This window comes from Esox lucius, chromosome 24, assembly GCF_011004845.1.
Source record: "Esox lucius isolate fEsoLuc1 chromosome 24, fEsoLuc1.pri, whole genome shotgun sequence".
In the NCBI taxonomy this organism is placed as follows: domain Eukaryota; kingdom Metazoa; phylum Chordata; class Actinopteri; order Esociformes; family Esocidae; genus Esox; species Esox lucius.
The window spans coordinates 22,672,178-22,688,263 of record NC_047592.1 but is presented as its reverse complement, the minus strand read 5'-3'; the positions used below and the strand labels follow the sequence as shown (position 1 = coordinate 22,688,263).

At 45.7% G+C, this 16,086-nt stretch overlaps 2 protein-coding genes across 8 annotated transcripts in view; both read left to right on the top strand.

Annotated features, from left to right (window-relative positions):
* The first annotated feature begins 6,528 nt into the window (after positions 1–6,528).
* nop10 (NOP10 ribonucleoprotein homolog (yeast)) lies at positions 6,529–9,529 on the top strand. The gene is made up of 2 exons (XM_010903767.4): positions 6,529–6,748; positions 8,855–9,529. Exons 1-2 carry the CDS (start codon positions 6,695–6,697, stop codon positions 8,993–8,995), a joined length of 195 nt encoding a protein of 64 aa, XP_010902069.1. The 5' UTR covers positions 6,529–6,694; the 3' UTR covers positions 8,996–9,529.
* Positions 9,530–9,679: 150 nt separating this feature from the next.
* The window catches only part of LOC105030107 (solute carrier family 12 member 6), a 32,294-nt gene continuing 25,887 nt past the window's right edge, over positions 9,680–16,086 (top strand). For 3 of the 7 annotated variants that reach the window (XM_029117695.2, XM_029117701.2, XM_029117700.2), the window contains exons 1-5: positions 9,680–9,825; positions 11,916–12,750; positions 15,055–15,152; positions 15,316–15,444; positions 15,923–16,069. In XM_029117695.2, the coding sequence (XP_028973528.1) occupies positions 12,528–12,750; positions 15,055–15,152; positions 15,316–15,444; positions 15,923–16,069 (597 nt within the window). In that variant the 5' untranslated portion in view covers positions 9,680–9,825; positions 11,916–12,527. Of the gene's footprint in view, positions 9,826–10,006; positions 10,278–11,915; positions 12,751–15,054; positions 15,153–15,315; positions 15,445–15,922; positions 16,070–16,086 lie in introns of those variants that run through there. The other 4 variants (XM_029117696.2, XM_029117699.2, XM_029117698.2 and 1 more) reach the window with 4 other exon arrangements.

Sequence of the window (16,086 nt, the reverse complement as noted above, 5' to 3'; positions counted from 1 at the left end):
TGCCTCCCTTCCTTCCTCCTCCCGTCCCACATCAGCGGCCTCCACCACCCCTCCAGGACCAGCCTCTGGACCGACTTCCCAGATCCGGGGCTCTGTGGTGGTGCTTGAGAGGGAGGCAGCGACTCCTGGAGGTGGAGGCTGTTCATCTCCCTTCCCGGCTGGGTTCGGAGTGTCCCTAACCCAGCCTGTTAGGTGAGCATCCAAGGAGGGGTCCCCGCTGGGTTTGGAGCACGAGACGGCCATGAAAAAGGACTGGACGGATGTGGCGGTGGGGATGTCTTCCTTTCCAACCGCCGAGGCGTGGTCTCTTTCCGCAAATGGGTGGGAGAGCGGAAAGGGGCAGGGCCCCCGGGGATTCCAGTTCAGACGGCCCTCATCATCGCAGACTCTGTACGGGGGCGGCGAAGCCACGGGTGAGTGGATGAGGGCAGCCATGGCTAGGTACCTCAGATTAAGGGGGCGGGACTGCACTTTGTCCGTCAAAATCATACAGCCACCGCTATTGGGTGTCTGAGGGAAAGTGGGGGGTGATTCAGTCGGAGTGGGGGGGCCTAGATCTGAGACTAATGAGGAGGGGGGTGAAAGGGTCTGGATTGTTGACGGTATTTCTGTTTCTTCTCCGTTTAAACTTGTTCCTGCCATCTCCCCTTCTCCTTTTTCCAGAGGCAGGATTCTGAAAATAACCCCATCTTTATTCATCTGTAATTGGGCAGACACCTTCAAAAGGTTTGCCTCTGTCAGGGAGATGTAGTTTTTTTGCCCTGACTCGGTGGAGTTCTGTTGATCTGATTCAGGCCCGTGCAGGTTGATGTGTTCCCCAGACGTGGTTGATGTTGAGACTAGAGGACACCCTGGCTCTACACTGCCCTGGAGAACAGAGACTTCAGTCACTGATATAGGGCCTTGCCACTCGTGGACAGAGTTAGAATGTCCTGTCACATCCCGACCACTGCTACCCATTACAGGAAATGTGACAGTTGGTTTGGTTGGCATACTGTGTTCCTGTGATAATATCACTTCATAGGCTGTGTTCGTCCCACTTGTCATGCAAAGATTCCCCTTGTAAAGATTGCTTTCAAGAGGAAACACTCCAGGGGGATAGATCTGTTGCCGATGGGATGTCTTGAGACTGGGAGGACAATTCAGGACTGGATATTTCGAGAAAGGGAAGCCACGGGTTCTTTTCATCATTATTGGAAGTGATGGATTGTAGGGGTTGTAGTCTTCGGTTGGTAGAAACACAAAGTGTCCATCCTCAGGGGTTTCCTCCCTGAACTCACAGTGACGGGGAAGTGGTGGCGGGCACATCTGAAGCACGTCCTGCCCTGGTGTCGGGACAGCATGCAGGCACATGTTTTCAGGTAGGATGAAAAAACCATGCTGTGGTGGTGCGTTGTGGTAGTCATGGTTCTTGTGACTGACCGGTGCAGGCGGGAAGGGGAAGGTTTGAATGTGTGGAGGAGCAACTGGGAATGGTGCATTGTGGAACTGGTTGTTCCCATGTCGCGGAGGAGAGCAGGGACCTTGAAACTCAAACAAGCCAACTGGCAAGGTGCCTTGTCGGAATATGTTGGACGAAAAAGGAGGAGTAGAAGGAGGAAGGGGTTTCACATAACTAACACCTCCACCGTCCTGAATCACTAAGTTCTGTATGAACACCGGGGATGTACGGCCAAGTGAACTGGGGCAGTTAGGAGTCAGATGGCTCGTATGAGGAGTACTGCTGGAACTAGACATGCATTGCCTCTCAAACAATAAGTCATACGGTGTCATCGGTGGGTCCAGTGGTCCTCCATGTTTCGAGAGGCACCCAGGTGCATTTTGGGTACTGTAGTCCTTTTCGCCGCTGCTGATACCTGTAGGCTTGTCAGGGTTCCCCTGAACAACCTATTGGAATAAATGGAGGAGACGTAATGTACATTAATGGTAATTTATAAACAGAGCGAAAGCTTGATGAGAAACACTATTTTGCAATACCTGTGCCTCTTCGTGTGAGGGAAGGTCAATAGTGTTATGTTCTGAGGAGAGGAGAGAGGACAGGTACTGCAAATTCAGCACAGCCCCAACCTGGGAAAAATGTCAAGCATTATCAAATCCCCTTTTCCCAGCAATGACTGTGTAAACGTACTATAGGGCTATAGAGCATATTATAGTCCAAAACATTGTATCGGTGTAAAAAAAGTAAAAAAAACATGTACCTCCTCTTGTCATTTACCTCAGTAACAAAATCCTTCTGACTGCACAGCTCATTCAAGTACTCTGTGAACGAGCCTTCTCCATCTTCACCTTGTCCTCTGAACTCTGACCTCTCCCCGACTCCGACGGGGTCAGGGAGGGCCTCCATGACAACCGAGTACTCCTCGAGTGCACGCTCCTCCAGGACCTTGAGGGAGGTTGTCAAATTGTCTAACAGTGTGCAGCTGCGGCCTTCCTGCATGTGTATCAAATTCTATCAGATGCTGTGGCTTTAATGTTCATCTCTAGTCTGCAAAGGGCTGCAGACAGACTGATAACATTGTCAGTACCTTGATGTCTACTTTCTCCTGTCGGCCAGCACGGGGCGCTCTAGGGCCATTGCTAATCTTGGTGGCCCTTGGGTTTATTTCCTTGGTTCGGTCATATCTGTTGGTGCTTTTGGTGTCTGTCTCTTTGGCCGACACAATGGCCTTGCTCTTTCCCGGGTATTCTGCTGTGAAGAACAAAGAAAGTGATAGAAAGAAACAGAGGGAGGAAAGCACAGTGTTGTACTTTATGTGGAAAATATAATTGGATATGTGACTGTATCGAGCCCACACACAGTACACTTGTCTGAAGAATGTCTTTTCGATGGGCTCTGTGCATTTAACTGTGTGAACGACAAACTACTGGTGGTTTCAGTGTTACCTGTGGCCTCACAACCTTTCGGTACTAAGCATGCAGGCATCCTGACCTTTCATCTCAGCCTGGGCTCCGCTTTGACCGGTCCCTGAAAGAGATCCTTGTATGACCTTTGACCTTTCCTTAGCAGCCACCTCCTCCACCTCAAACTCCACAAATCTAAGGTTAAATACACACACATGACTCAAATTACCATTTATTTCAGTAAACATGCACTTATCGTTACTCTGCAAAATGCATTAGTCTAACTACTTATTTTGCCCAAACCGATCTTCAATGACGAGTTTATCCCACTCTCACTTTTTCCCCTAAATATTAAAGCCCTCTGGGCCTTGGTTAAACTAGTGAGCTGCCTGTGTTTTAGGTAATAGGCTGCCACTTGGGAACTAGGGCATAATTTAGAACCACTAATGATGAAATCTAATAAAACTGCTAAATTCACTTTTCTCTCCTATATCTTTAAAACTATTAGGGCACATTTGTTGGTGCTATATAGCCATGGAATGTAATTTCATGATGATGTAGTTAGTCACTTATAATTACACAAACAAAACATATTATGGTTTAAAAGAACACAGTTGGAATTTGACACATGCATGTACAAACACACCCCCTGGGTTTTACCTCTGGGCCAAGCGGTAGTATTCCATACGGTCGTAGTCTGGGAGTTTCGCCCACTCCCCCACTGCTACACTGACGCTCTGGTTAAAGGGGAACGAGGGGTACTGGAGACAGAGGGAACGTATCACAGGACTGAGAACACACACACACGCCAATAGTTAGTGCAGTCAATGACAACTAAATCTGTGTCTAAACCCTCTAAAATTAACACTAACTAGAGCCTTCTACTGAGTTTTCCATGTTTATAAAAATAACATCATAAATCGCTTTTATTTTACTTAATTTAATGATTTATCGGATAAAAAAACAATTATAAACTAAGTATATAAAACAACTAAATGTGGAGAATGGGAAGGGCCCAAAAATATTTTCCGAAGGCATTGTATATCATATATCCCTCAAACATTAGACCTGGGACATGAGGTGGGTGTAATTAATGATGAGGTAGAAAAGAAAACCAGCAGTCTCTGGAGCTGGTAAGGTAAGAGTTGAACACGACTCCTATACACTATTATGAAACAGGAATAAATAGCTATGGGGAGACGCTGTATAATCAGTGCATGGGCCTCGTATTTTTAAGATTGAATGAATATCAGGGAAAGATAAGGAAAGAAATAGCTTGGTCACAAAGGTATGGCTTGGTCACCGGTTATACTAACAAAGAACCCACAATTAAATGTGCTTACGAGGTGGCTAAATTGTTGCATTACAGAGGAAGTAGGAGGTCCTTTCAGATATGTACTCACATGAAGAAGCAGGCCAAAGCCTCTGCGCTAGGTCCAATGTCAGGGTAGAAGCGTTTGGCCATGTCCCGGAAGTCTTTCCACTCTGGGTAGTTCTCAAACACTCCCAGGGAAGGACAGCTCTCACTGGGGCACCAGGACAGGGGAGGATGGGGCTGGCAGGGAAGAGAACCAAGGACAGGACCGAGGGAGCCTTGGCTCGGTTGAAGATACAGTAGTGCTTTGGGAACGTTAGGGTCAAGATGGTGCGCCAGCGTGTGGTTGCTAGTCCCTGGTTGAGGGTTCAGTGAAGGATAGTTAGTACCCGGTTGAGGGTTCAGTGAAGGATAGTTAGTCCCCGGTTGAGGGTTCAGTGAAGGATATGTAGTCCCCGGTTGAGGGTTCAGTGAAGGATATGTAGTCCCCGGTTGAGGGTTCAGTGAAGGATATGTAGTCCCCGGTTGAGGGTTCAGTGAAGGATATGTAGTCCCCGGTTGAGGGTTCAGTGAAGGATATGTAGTCCCTGGTTGAGGGTTCAGTGAAGGATATGTAGTCCCCGGTTGAGGGTTCAGTGAAGGATATGTAGTCCCTGGTTGAGGACAGGTGGGGTTGATCTGTGGGTGATATGCAGGAATGTCCTGAGGGCCGTCTATATCTAAAGGTGGGCAGCTTGGGATAAGATTTAAGCAACAGCTCATCTTTGTAGGTCCATTACATATGGATCTGGACATCTGTGGTGGTGTGGGTGAGAGGTGTGGGATAATCTCAAGCTGTGGTTGGAGACGTTCCAAGTGGGGGCCTTCAAGGACTTTGTCCTCATCCTGTGAGTCCAGGTCCAGGGTCACTGCATCTGGTTCTTGTCTAAAGTACGATTCTGAGTATGATTTTGCCTTCAGAGAGAGACTAGACTCAGTCTTGCTGGTCAAGAAAACTGGGTCTGGGACTGGCTGATATGGCCAAAACAGAACTGGGTTGGATTCTGCTTGTAAATATGGTGGCACTGATTCAAATTCATGAGAATCTAAGTGAGGACAAGTAGCATCAGCTTCTCTCTGGATTTGGTAGGACCGTGTGTTTATCGGAATAACTGATTCTTCTGATGCAGACATTGGATTTTCTGAGTCCTGTGATTTTTGGACTGAATGATCTGACAGAAACTGTGCTGGGTCACTGTCAGCCTCTGGGGTATCAGAACCTGTTTCGACTGGAATGGGAGGCTCTGCCGGTATCTGGGCTTGTTGACGCCTTTCTATCCGAGCACGTGGAACTGATGCCGATTGTGGGTACACGGAGTGTATGTCAGCGTTTTCATCTGGTCTCAGATTCAGAGCAGAAAACACTTTATCCAGGTCTACCTGGGAAGGAGGAGTAACTCTAGGAACAGACGCTGTTTTGAACTTCCCAGGGTTCAGTTCCTCTTCTACCAGAGGTGGTCTTGAAGTAGATATGGGATCCTCCGAGCCCCCTCTATCACAAAGGGTTAGTTCTGATCTAAGACATGCTACTGATTCTGCCATTGTGAGAGGGAAGGAATAAGACTCAGTGTCTGGGATCAATACCTGAACTGCAGGGTCTGGCTGCACTGGTGGTTGCTGTTCCAGATGTGGGATTTTCCAGGTCCACCTGAGTCAAGAGCTCTGCACCCTGTATCATTACAGACTCTTATTTGTGGGGGTCATTGCCAGAGGAAGAGGTAATCATGGATACCCGCTCGATATCACCAGGGCTTATAGGAAATATTTTTTCTTTGAAGTGTTGTTACCAGTAGTTGGTCATATTCAGAGAACATCTTAATTTCTCCTCTCTATAATAGGACTATTGCAACTTCTCTAGATGCATCAAAAACAATAGTTAATAAAACTGAACTTAGTGTCATAATTTATAACATACTCATATGTTGGGGTACTAGAAAATCTTTATTTCCGTGCTAAAATATAATATATAAAACATTTAGCAATGTCATTAACTAAAATGTAATTAAAATGTAACTTCAGTAGTATAATAATACGTCACTATCCGTATTCCTTGTTGTCAATTAATTTATCATAAAAACACTTACCTATATGGTATTTGTAGTAGAGGATGTTTGCAACCGGTGCACACACAATTGTACAGTTTGCATTATTTATTCTAGTTTGTTTCGAAAAAAAACATTTCATAGTTCTGACAACAATGATTCCGCGGTCCGTTGACACCAAAACAATTCTAAAAGCATTTTTTAATTGAAAGAAATATGAACGTACTAAAAATATTATTAACAAAGTATATGCCAATTAAACTCAAGTTCCCAATAAGCCTTTCGCCAGTCTCATTTTCTTTCACGGATATCCGCTTTAAATACTGAAAAGAAAAATGCACGTGGAGTCATATCGCTGAACGCAACCGCCACATTTACCTTGAGTACAGAAGTGAAGTCCACTTACGTGGTGAAATAAAATTATTTATAACTTACAAGTCATTACTTGTCAGCCACTATGTTTTTGCAGTTCTACTTGAACGAGAACGGGGAAAGAGTTTACACTCTGAAGGTATGTTATAGCTATCAATAAGTAACGTCTAGTCAACATTAGCTAGTAAGCTAACATAGACAGTAACATTCCATGGGGATTGGAATGGTTTTAATCTTGTTGTGCATCACTCTATAATAAATGTTTCGAGTTGTGTACGTTTTAATGCATTGTAGTTGCGTAGTTGACGTCCTACTTTAGGTCTAGGCGACAAGTTTTGTAGTCTGGAAGGGACGACGATGAACCCTTGCGGTCTCCAGGGTGTTGACCTATTCTCGCATGGGATACAATACGGCCTGAAAATAACGTCGGGAGTAAACACTTAACAAGTAAAGCTTCCTAACATTACCTCAATAAAAAAGGAATGTTGAATAAAATAACATTTTATAATTATGTATTCACTCCTCCAACCTAAAAACGTTACATATTTAAGCGCTTAAAAATTTGCATTTTCTCCAAATACAGTATTGTATTAAGAACGGCGTAATGCAGTTGGGTTACGTTTGATTATAAAAAATATGTAAAACGTATACTAAAAATTTAACGTTTACTTTTCTAATAATCAATCCGTGAAATTAGGTGTAGTGTTTGTCACAAGTTTCCCTTAGCTGCAGGCTTTGGCTCAGCCATTTTGGAAATTGAACAACAAGAGGCCGGACTTTTTTATGCATTCCGTAGTCACAAAAATGATTCCTGCTACATAGTGTGTGGAGGAGAAAAGGGACGTTGTATTGGCTACAAAACAGGGCTTCCGAATGGCACAGAGTCACTGCCTTTTAATTCAAATGCTTGCAGTGTTACGATGCCCAGGGGGCTCGCATGTGGCCATGCAAACTGGCAGGGTAGGTGTTGTGAAGGCATGACTGGATTGGGCACCCGCAAATTGTTGTAGTGGTTGACTGGTGAACAAGTTTTGAGTGCTTAGTTGCTTGTGAGTAGTTTTTGGTAGAGCAACCATTGTGAGAATTGGTGAATCAAGTGAACCACGCAGAGTTATTTGACTCTACTGCGCTAGTTGGGAGTAGCTGTGTTGAGGGCCTGCTTCATTGCAGCACCTCCTTGTGGATTTGGTAGAGGAGAGTTTTCCACCATATTACACCTTAAGTCATGGAATCCCATTTGCAGGAAGAACATGTTCTCCAGTCAACAGCACTAGTTGACTGGAGTTGCTATAGCATACAGAGGGAAAGCAATAATATATAAGTAACCCCCAACCCAGACAGTGCTGATCAGTTGCACCGCTGTCCTTGTACTCCTGCAGGTAGTTCTAGAATAAATAATTAAGCTCAATAGAAATCTCCATTGAGCATGATTTCTTTAGTCCAGGACAAGGCTTAATCTGTGTCAGCAAAACTGATTAAGTACATTGACAGGCTTGGGGTTGCCTGTTTTTTTTGGCAATATACTGTGCTCTGGCTGTCTACATTTGGTCCTGCTTGGATGACACCTCTTAACACTTATTGATGAAACAATTCATATCCATTCTGAGGAGTTGGTCCATGTATCCAAACACTACACAGAACATCATGTAGAAAATGGAGCAGTCAAAACACTTATGACAATTTATACTTTTCCTGGGTCAAAATGACACCTGATTTAATTTGTCAGCCCTGTGTAGCACAGTCAGTAGAGTGTGGGGCCTACCGTGCCAGTGTAGTGGGTTTGATTCCTACAAGGGGAATCAGGGGTGCCAGTATAAGTTTGTATGCATCCACTACTGTCTGCTAATGGACAACTGTTGTGATAAATTATAAAATGTTTATAATTTAGTTACAAAAGTTATATAAAAATGAACTATTATAAAATATTTAACTCATTTAATCAGGTGTTACAATTGAACATTTTAAACTTTAGGAAACTTTCTTATGGAGACATTTAAAGGAGCAATTTGTTTTTTTTAAACTATCTTCCTGAAGGAATGACAGATTTGTCACCTTTTGGTTACTTGGCCAATGCTCTGACCACTAGTCAATCTGCTGCCCTGAATCCAGTGCTAAAATGAATATGTAAAATGTATTTTGGTCCCCTAACCTGAGAAGACTGTTAAGTGTTATACTAAGCTACATGTTAAGTCATGCTATCTCTATTTTTCACATCCTTCTCTCTGATTATTCCGTGGCCCAACAGAAGGTGGATCTATTGGGTCAGCCCACCAGCTCTGCCCATCCTGCCCGCTTCTCGCCTGACGACAAGTTCTCCCGGCACCGGGTGACCCTGAAGAAACGCTTTGGGCTCCTTCTCACCCAGCAGCCCAGACCTGTTCTGTGATTGAAGCATGGCACCAACTCTCATCCACTAAGAACTATATGCTTGATTTATACTACAGGGCTGACCTGAACCAGAGGCCTGCGGCATCGACTTGGAGATGTTCATATCTCAATGACCTTTTCAGCAAAGTTACAGCAACTGATGGATGTGAACTGGTACAGCTCAGCATGGCCCTGTAGTGTCAATCAGGATTTGAAGTATCATCAGTTGGTTTGAAAGATCCTGTGATTCATTGTTTAAGACATTGGCCCAGAGGGGTGCAGATGGGTTTTAAGATTGTATGTATGGCTTTGGATCAGTCTGAAAAATCTGTTCATACTACATTTTAGCTTGATCTTTTCATGTTCTTTGCCTCTCAGACTGAATAAAATTTTTATATTTCATTTCAATATGCATACAAAACAAATGTATCTTTTTGGACTGTTGCAATATGATTGTCCTTAATCCATATAAATGTGGTTTCAGTTTAAAGATGAACTGTTAAATAGTGTAATGGTCAGCTTTTTTTTTTTGAGAATAAAATGGTGAAAACTACAGATCTCTACAAGTTTGTTACACACATCTGAAGTTGATAGAACTTTCGGGCAAGTCTTGTTTGTGATTGATTCCAATTTATCGCGTCTCCGCATGCGCGATTTCGAAATTACGGCAAGCGAAAGAGGAACTGAAAGGCGGAGCGCGCGTTTCTGACTGTTGGACAAAGTGCCGACAAGAAAGGATGAGAATACATGCATACCAGCTAGGTAGCATGGTTTTTCAATTCAGTTAACAGCAACAGTAGCTAGCCAAACAGCTGGATACAAAAGGCACAGGAACAGACTAGCTACGTGGTATGTACAGTATGACTACATATTTTAGTGGTGTATTTCCGTTATCTGTATATATCTAATCTTTGACCAAGGTACATGTGACTTGGTCCGTTCAGTTGTCACATTTTATCAGCGTGGCTAATGTAACGTCTAGCTAGCTAGCTACTGACACAGTACATTTAACCAACGACAATCGACCGATACGGACAAGTAGGTTTACTGTCAAGAGTTTCGAGAGGATTCCTTGATAAGACAAACGTGGCCGAATTATAAGCTACTTGATTTCGAGTTCATGAATTAAAAGTTGACACGTGAACATACACTAAATCTTTCAGAATATTTGTAAGGTAGCAATTTCCGAAAATATCTTGCTTAATAATACAGTCTCGGAACTGCTGCATAGCTAACGGTACGTACAGTACATGACATGCCGCATCGTTTTGTCAACAAAAACGCTGAAGCAAGCAGGCTTTGTGAGTAGCAACATTAATCTGTTAAATCTTAAAGAACAATAAAACCGCTTGGAATGTATGTATATAAATGTGCCTGACCAGTTCAGGCTAGTTAGAAATTATAATTGGCTTAACGTTTGAGGGTAGTTATTCAGCCAGCTAGTACGGTAAAGCAAAACTAGCCTGTTCTTATGTATTTCAAGCAAGTGCGCCTAGGCGTATATCTGCCGGTTCAATCTGGACATTTGAATCTTGTTCAGCGAGCACAACTCTTAAATTGTCTTATCGCGTCAAAACGCGTCTGGCTATTAACTACATTATTGCTATATGATTAAACTGATGTCTCATTCAGACGTTAGTGTAAACTGGTTAGTTTGACACAGCTATAGTGTGCTGGCCCTTACTTTCCGGATTTCCCTTGTCATGTAGCAAGTGTATTTTGGATATCTTCAGTTCATGTCTACAACATTGAATTTACTTTGAACTATTTGCCACACCCCGTCTTGCTAGAAAATGCCTAGTAAAATACTAGAAAGACGAGAAGAACTCGCAGTGTTGCGGACCTGTGAGCTACAGTATTCTTAGTTTACCTAAAGAAGTCTATGTCGACCGCTCAATGAAGTCGAGAAGTGCACTCGCGCAATGCAATCAGTGTGCATCGCCTATTCGCCTCCGCATGTGGCTCGGCTAGAGCAGCTACTGGCTCAACCGGTTGGAACCGCTCTTGTATAATAATTAAATTATAAACCGCACCAAAGCACCTACTCAACTGAACCACAATACAGATTGAGTCGGAGAGAGAAGGGAACTTGTTCAGTATTCTCGCCCGACTCGCTTCCTCCAGAGCAGTGTGAAAACATTACACTGTTGTTCTCTGTCAGATTAGGATGTGAGAGATTTCATCACTCTTGAATGAAAACAAATGCCTTTAGTAAGACTTTGGTTCTACCTTTGGGACAATCTATATTTAGGTCTTTATCTAACCTGATAACCATGCTGTGTAAGTAAGGAGCCCAGAGTATCAGTGGTATCTCATCAGTAAAAGGTTCCCTATCATTTATGCATACCTTTTATCTAGTTTAATTTGTTTAAGAATGGCCTTGAGTGTTTTTCTTTTTCATGCCCTTGAAGACATATTTTGCTCATCCCTGCAATAGGGGAATGCTTTAAATATCTGACCTCACCTCACTGCTTGCTCAATAAGGCTTTGGGTTGAATAATAACTCTGTGTTCCTAGTGACTGAGTAAATGTATCATGTGAGTGTGTGAAGATACTAATATATGCTATATCTTTCAAGTAGGCCTATGCTGGTTTTTCTGAGTTTTTCTCACTCACAACACATTGCGGAGTGCCATATACCATTTAGCCGTGGTATATTGGGAATATACCAGAAACCCACGATATGCCTTGTTGCTAGTATAAACAGATTACCAACACACTAATAATGTTAGAAAGGTATGGGATGTCAAACCATTGGCATAATCTCATATACCATGGCTATGAGCGAGTTCACATACAGCATTTGAACCAACCGATTCATAAAAACAATTAGATGTGTGATTAAATGCATGATTAAATCTAATAGTGTGTGTTCTTTTCTTCTCCTCCTTTCTTCTCCTCCTTTTTCTTTCCTTCACCACCCCCTTCCCTATGCTCAGCAGTCCATAATTGGTCACTCATTGTGGTCATCCACAGAGGAAATCTAAGCCATTAGTGAGGTGCATGTAACCGCACAGGATGAAAACCAACCTATGATTACTTGGGATTTCTAGAGAAGTGCAGAGGCAGATTTGACACTCTCTAGGCCTCTGTGTGGACAGCCATACTCAGTCATATTTAAGCTCATCATCAGGTTATTGGGGCATATCCAAGCACACATAAGCTCATACCATGCTCATCTGCATTCTAATAAAGCAGTGAGATGCAATAACATTAACGTTAACATGTTCTTTTTTTATATTCCCAGAAAGACAGGTTAAGCACACTCAGACAAATTTATTTGTTAATAGTTCTTAAATTGTGGACTATGTTAAACCGTTACACATTAATCAGAGGGGAAATTGGTGCAGACGTCTTGAAATTCATCTCGCAAGTGCCAATAAAACAAGTCCAACTCAATGGGGAGGTTCAGATGTCAGTCTAGTTCAGGATTCATTGGCCAAGCTTTGGTTAGCCTACCTAGCTGAGCCTAGCGCAGGTTCGCTTAGCATTGGTTAGCTAGTGTAGTTAGTGACCCCTTACCTCTTACCCGCTCCTTTAAGACCCCGAAGATGGCGTCGGTACGGTTCACGGTGACGCCCACCAAGGCAGAGGACCTCCCTGGCCTGTCGGATACCTCACCTGACATCAGCTCCCGGTCCAGTGGGCACGGCCATGTACACTTTGGCTCGCGAGAGAGCGTCAACCGCAGCGACCCAATGAGCGAGGGTTCGGGAGGGCTCAGCACCACCGCACCTGGCAACGAGACACCTGACCGCACCTACACAGAGCAAGGTGACGCATCAATTACTGCTGTGTGTGTGTGTGTGTGTGTGCGTGCCGTTTTGACACGTATTGATAAATTGTTTGTGATGTGACTCCATAATCAGTCTTGCCAATGGCATCAGTTTCAAGGTTAGAGTGTTGTGCAATTACAGGCTCCTGAAATCATCTCTACCAATTAATCTAATTGGGGATGCCTCTATCTAATTGTTTATAATCGGGAAAGGAGAAACAAACAGGAATTGATTTACACTTGCTGATGTTCAGTAACAGACACACAGGAAACAAACAGACACACAGGGACAAGAGGGTCAGAGGTTCAGGGTCAGAGGCACGGGGCAGAGGCACAGAGGCCCGGGGCAGAGGCACAGGGACAGGCACAGGGATAGAGACACAGAGGCCCGGGGCAGAGGCACAGGGACAGAGGCACAGGGATAGAGACACAGAGGCCCGGGGCAGAGGCACAGGGACAGAGGCACAGGGATAGAGACACAGAGGCCCGGGGCAGAGGCACAGGGACAGAGGCACAGGGATAGAGACACAGAGGCCCGGGGCAGAGGCACAGGGACAGAGGCACAGGGATAGAGACACAGAGGCTCAGGGGCAGAGGCTCAGGGGCAGAGGCACAGGGATAGAGACACAGAGGCCCGGGGCAGAGGCACAGGGACAGAGGCACAGGGATAGAGACACAGAGGCCCGGGGCAGAGGCACAGGGACAGAGGCACAGGGATAGAGACACAGAGGCTCAGGGGCAGAGGCTCAGGGGCAGAGGCACAGGGGCAGATGCACAGGGATAGAGACACAGAGGCCCGGGACAGAGGCTCAGGGATAGAGACACAGAGGCCCGGGACAGAGGCTCAGGGATAGAGACACAGAGGCTCAGGGGCAGAGGCTCAGGGGCAGAGGCACAGGGACAGAGGCACAGGGACCAAGGCACAGGGATAGACAGACTGAGATGGACATAGACATAGACAGTCACAGACAAACATTGTGGTGAGAATGAGGCAATGTTATTTTCAGAGATTGCGTGCCGAAATCCGTCTTTTTAGTCCGTCTCACCCACAAATCAGTAATTGAATTGGACAGGCTGGATACATTTTCACACATTTTAGTTCCTCACATCACGACGCGGTCCATCGAACACACGCACACCCGCACACACCCGCACACACCGCACACACACAGCTTCACCGCTAAGCACTGTCAATATGTACCGTAGACCTACAGACACGCACTCACACCATGTCCCAGGGGAACAAACGGGATGAAAGGCACACGCGCAAAGGTAGCGCGCAGCGGGGCTCATTAAAACGTGCCGACTCACAGCTGAGGTGTGGAGCCGTGCAGCAGGGGAGGACAGGGGCTGGACAGAGGGGTGTGTGTGTGTGACAATGCAGCACGCGGTATTCAGTCGGTTGGGCCAAGCTGCCCGCGTCATTCACCACCCCCTGCCTGACACGACCACCCTGCGCAGACTGGGTCTGTGTTGGGCCGGTTTACTGGGGCAGAGCCCTATACAGATGTTTCACTAACACCGGATGGCGCTGATCCGGTTGGCATCGCCTGTTCTCATTTTAGAGCCCAGAGGCTGTGATAAAGTCTAATCATTACAGCCACAGTCATCCGGGTTGTTTTCTTACTGCGTGCGCTGGTGCTTTTTAACAAGATGTCCTGGTCACAATATTTAGGAGGCTGTGCGACTGGAAACGGTTGTGCTGTGTGAGGAAGTGGTGCGCAGCGCTGTCTGAATGTTAACTAATGTTAACCAGGAAGGATGGGGCGTATTTGTGGACAGTATGTCTTTGTCTGGGTTGCTGTGCGTGACTCCGTCACATGAATCACGCTTGCGCGTGTTGAAGACTTAGTCGGTCAGACTTGCTTTCGTAGCAGCGCGCGCTCGCGCGCGCGCGTGTGTGTGTGTGTGTGTGTAAGTCAGTCCCTGGTGGAGAGAGGGAAGTGAGAGTGCTGACGAAGGTGGTGGCGTGCACGCGTACGTGTTCCTTGTCCCTGCTGACGGAGGGAGAACTGAACCGGGGTCGCCGGCCGTCCTCCACCCTACTGTGTTTCAGCTGGGGGCAGAAAGGAAGTGGCGTCCACTGGAGACCAGGCCTGCACAGAGCGGCCCATCACTGAAATAGAATCCTCAGGAACGTTCTGGAACAGGGGAAGACATTTAGTTCTTGTGGCTCCGCGTCATCTCTTAGTTGACTCGCCTGGGTCTGTCCTGATTAAATGTCTAATCTGTGTCCCTTAACAACGCTCTGTCACACACACACACTCACACTCAAACATCCATGTTCCCTGTCTTTCTCTCAGCAGGAGATGGTAATGCCAAAATGTCCAGCGTCTACATCAACAACACTCATGGGATGGACGACGATGACTTTTATGACAAAAACCTGGCTCTGTTTGAGGTTAGAGCCGCAAACGTCAATCAATCAATCAATCAAAATGTTTACTATGGTTTAATCTCTCCCTCTTTGTTTCCCTTCTCACTCGCTCTTTCTCTTGCTTCTCCTCCTTTTCTTCCACTTTATTCCTCCCTCCTCGCCTCCCTCCCTCTATCCCACTCTGTAGGAGGAGATGGACACGAGACCCAAGGTGTCTTCCCTCCTCAACCGCCTGGCCAACTACACCAACCTGACCCAGGGGGCAAGGGAGCATGAGGAGGCCGAGAGCATAGGGGAGAAAAGAAAGGCCTACAAGGTACTCACACACACACACACTATTTTTCTCATCACGGTCTGGTATAGTTCTGTAATCCCAGGCAGTTAAGTTTGTGTAACGTCAGGAAACACTGGGCTTCCCATAATGCTTTGAGGTTGTACTCTATCCTTAAAGCACCTCCCAGCTGCTGGACCGGCAACTTGTATCCTCACGACTGAAATGGGAGGCCCCCCAAAATGGTGCAGTGGTCTCAGTCCCTGCCTTCGCAATACTAACTGTATCATCTTTTTGGTATCGTTTAGTGTCCTTCCCAGAAAGGGAATTGTTTTTTTTATGGCTGTGTCATTCTCCAAGTCAGGTAAAACTATACCGAGGCCTCTGAAAGTGTAGTGTTCAGGAGGAATTCTCTCCCTAATATCCCTGGAGTACAGTACCTGCCCTTCTCGAATAACTGCTTTTTGTTACGTTGACTACTAATGAACTCCCCCCGTTACTGAATGGTCTGTCTCCCTGCCAGTCTCCTCAGATGGGCACGTTCATGGGGGTGTACCTGCCGTGCCTGCAGAACATATTTGGGGTGATACTGTTCCTCCGGCTCACCTGGGTGGTGGGAACAGCCGGGGTGCTGCAGGCCCTCTGCATCGTCTTCATCTGCTGCTGCTGTGTAAGGATCACGCGCAC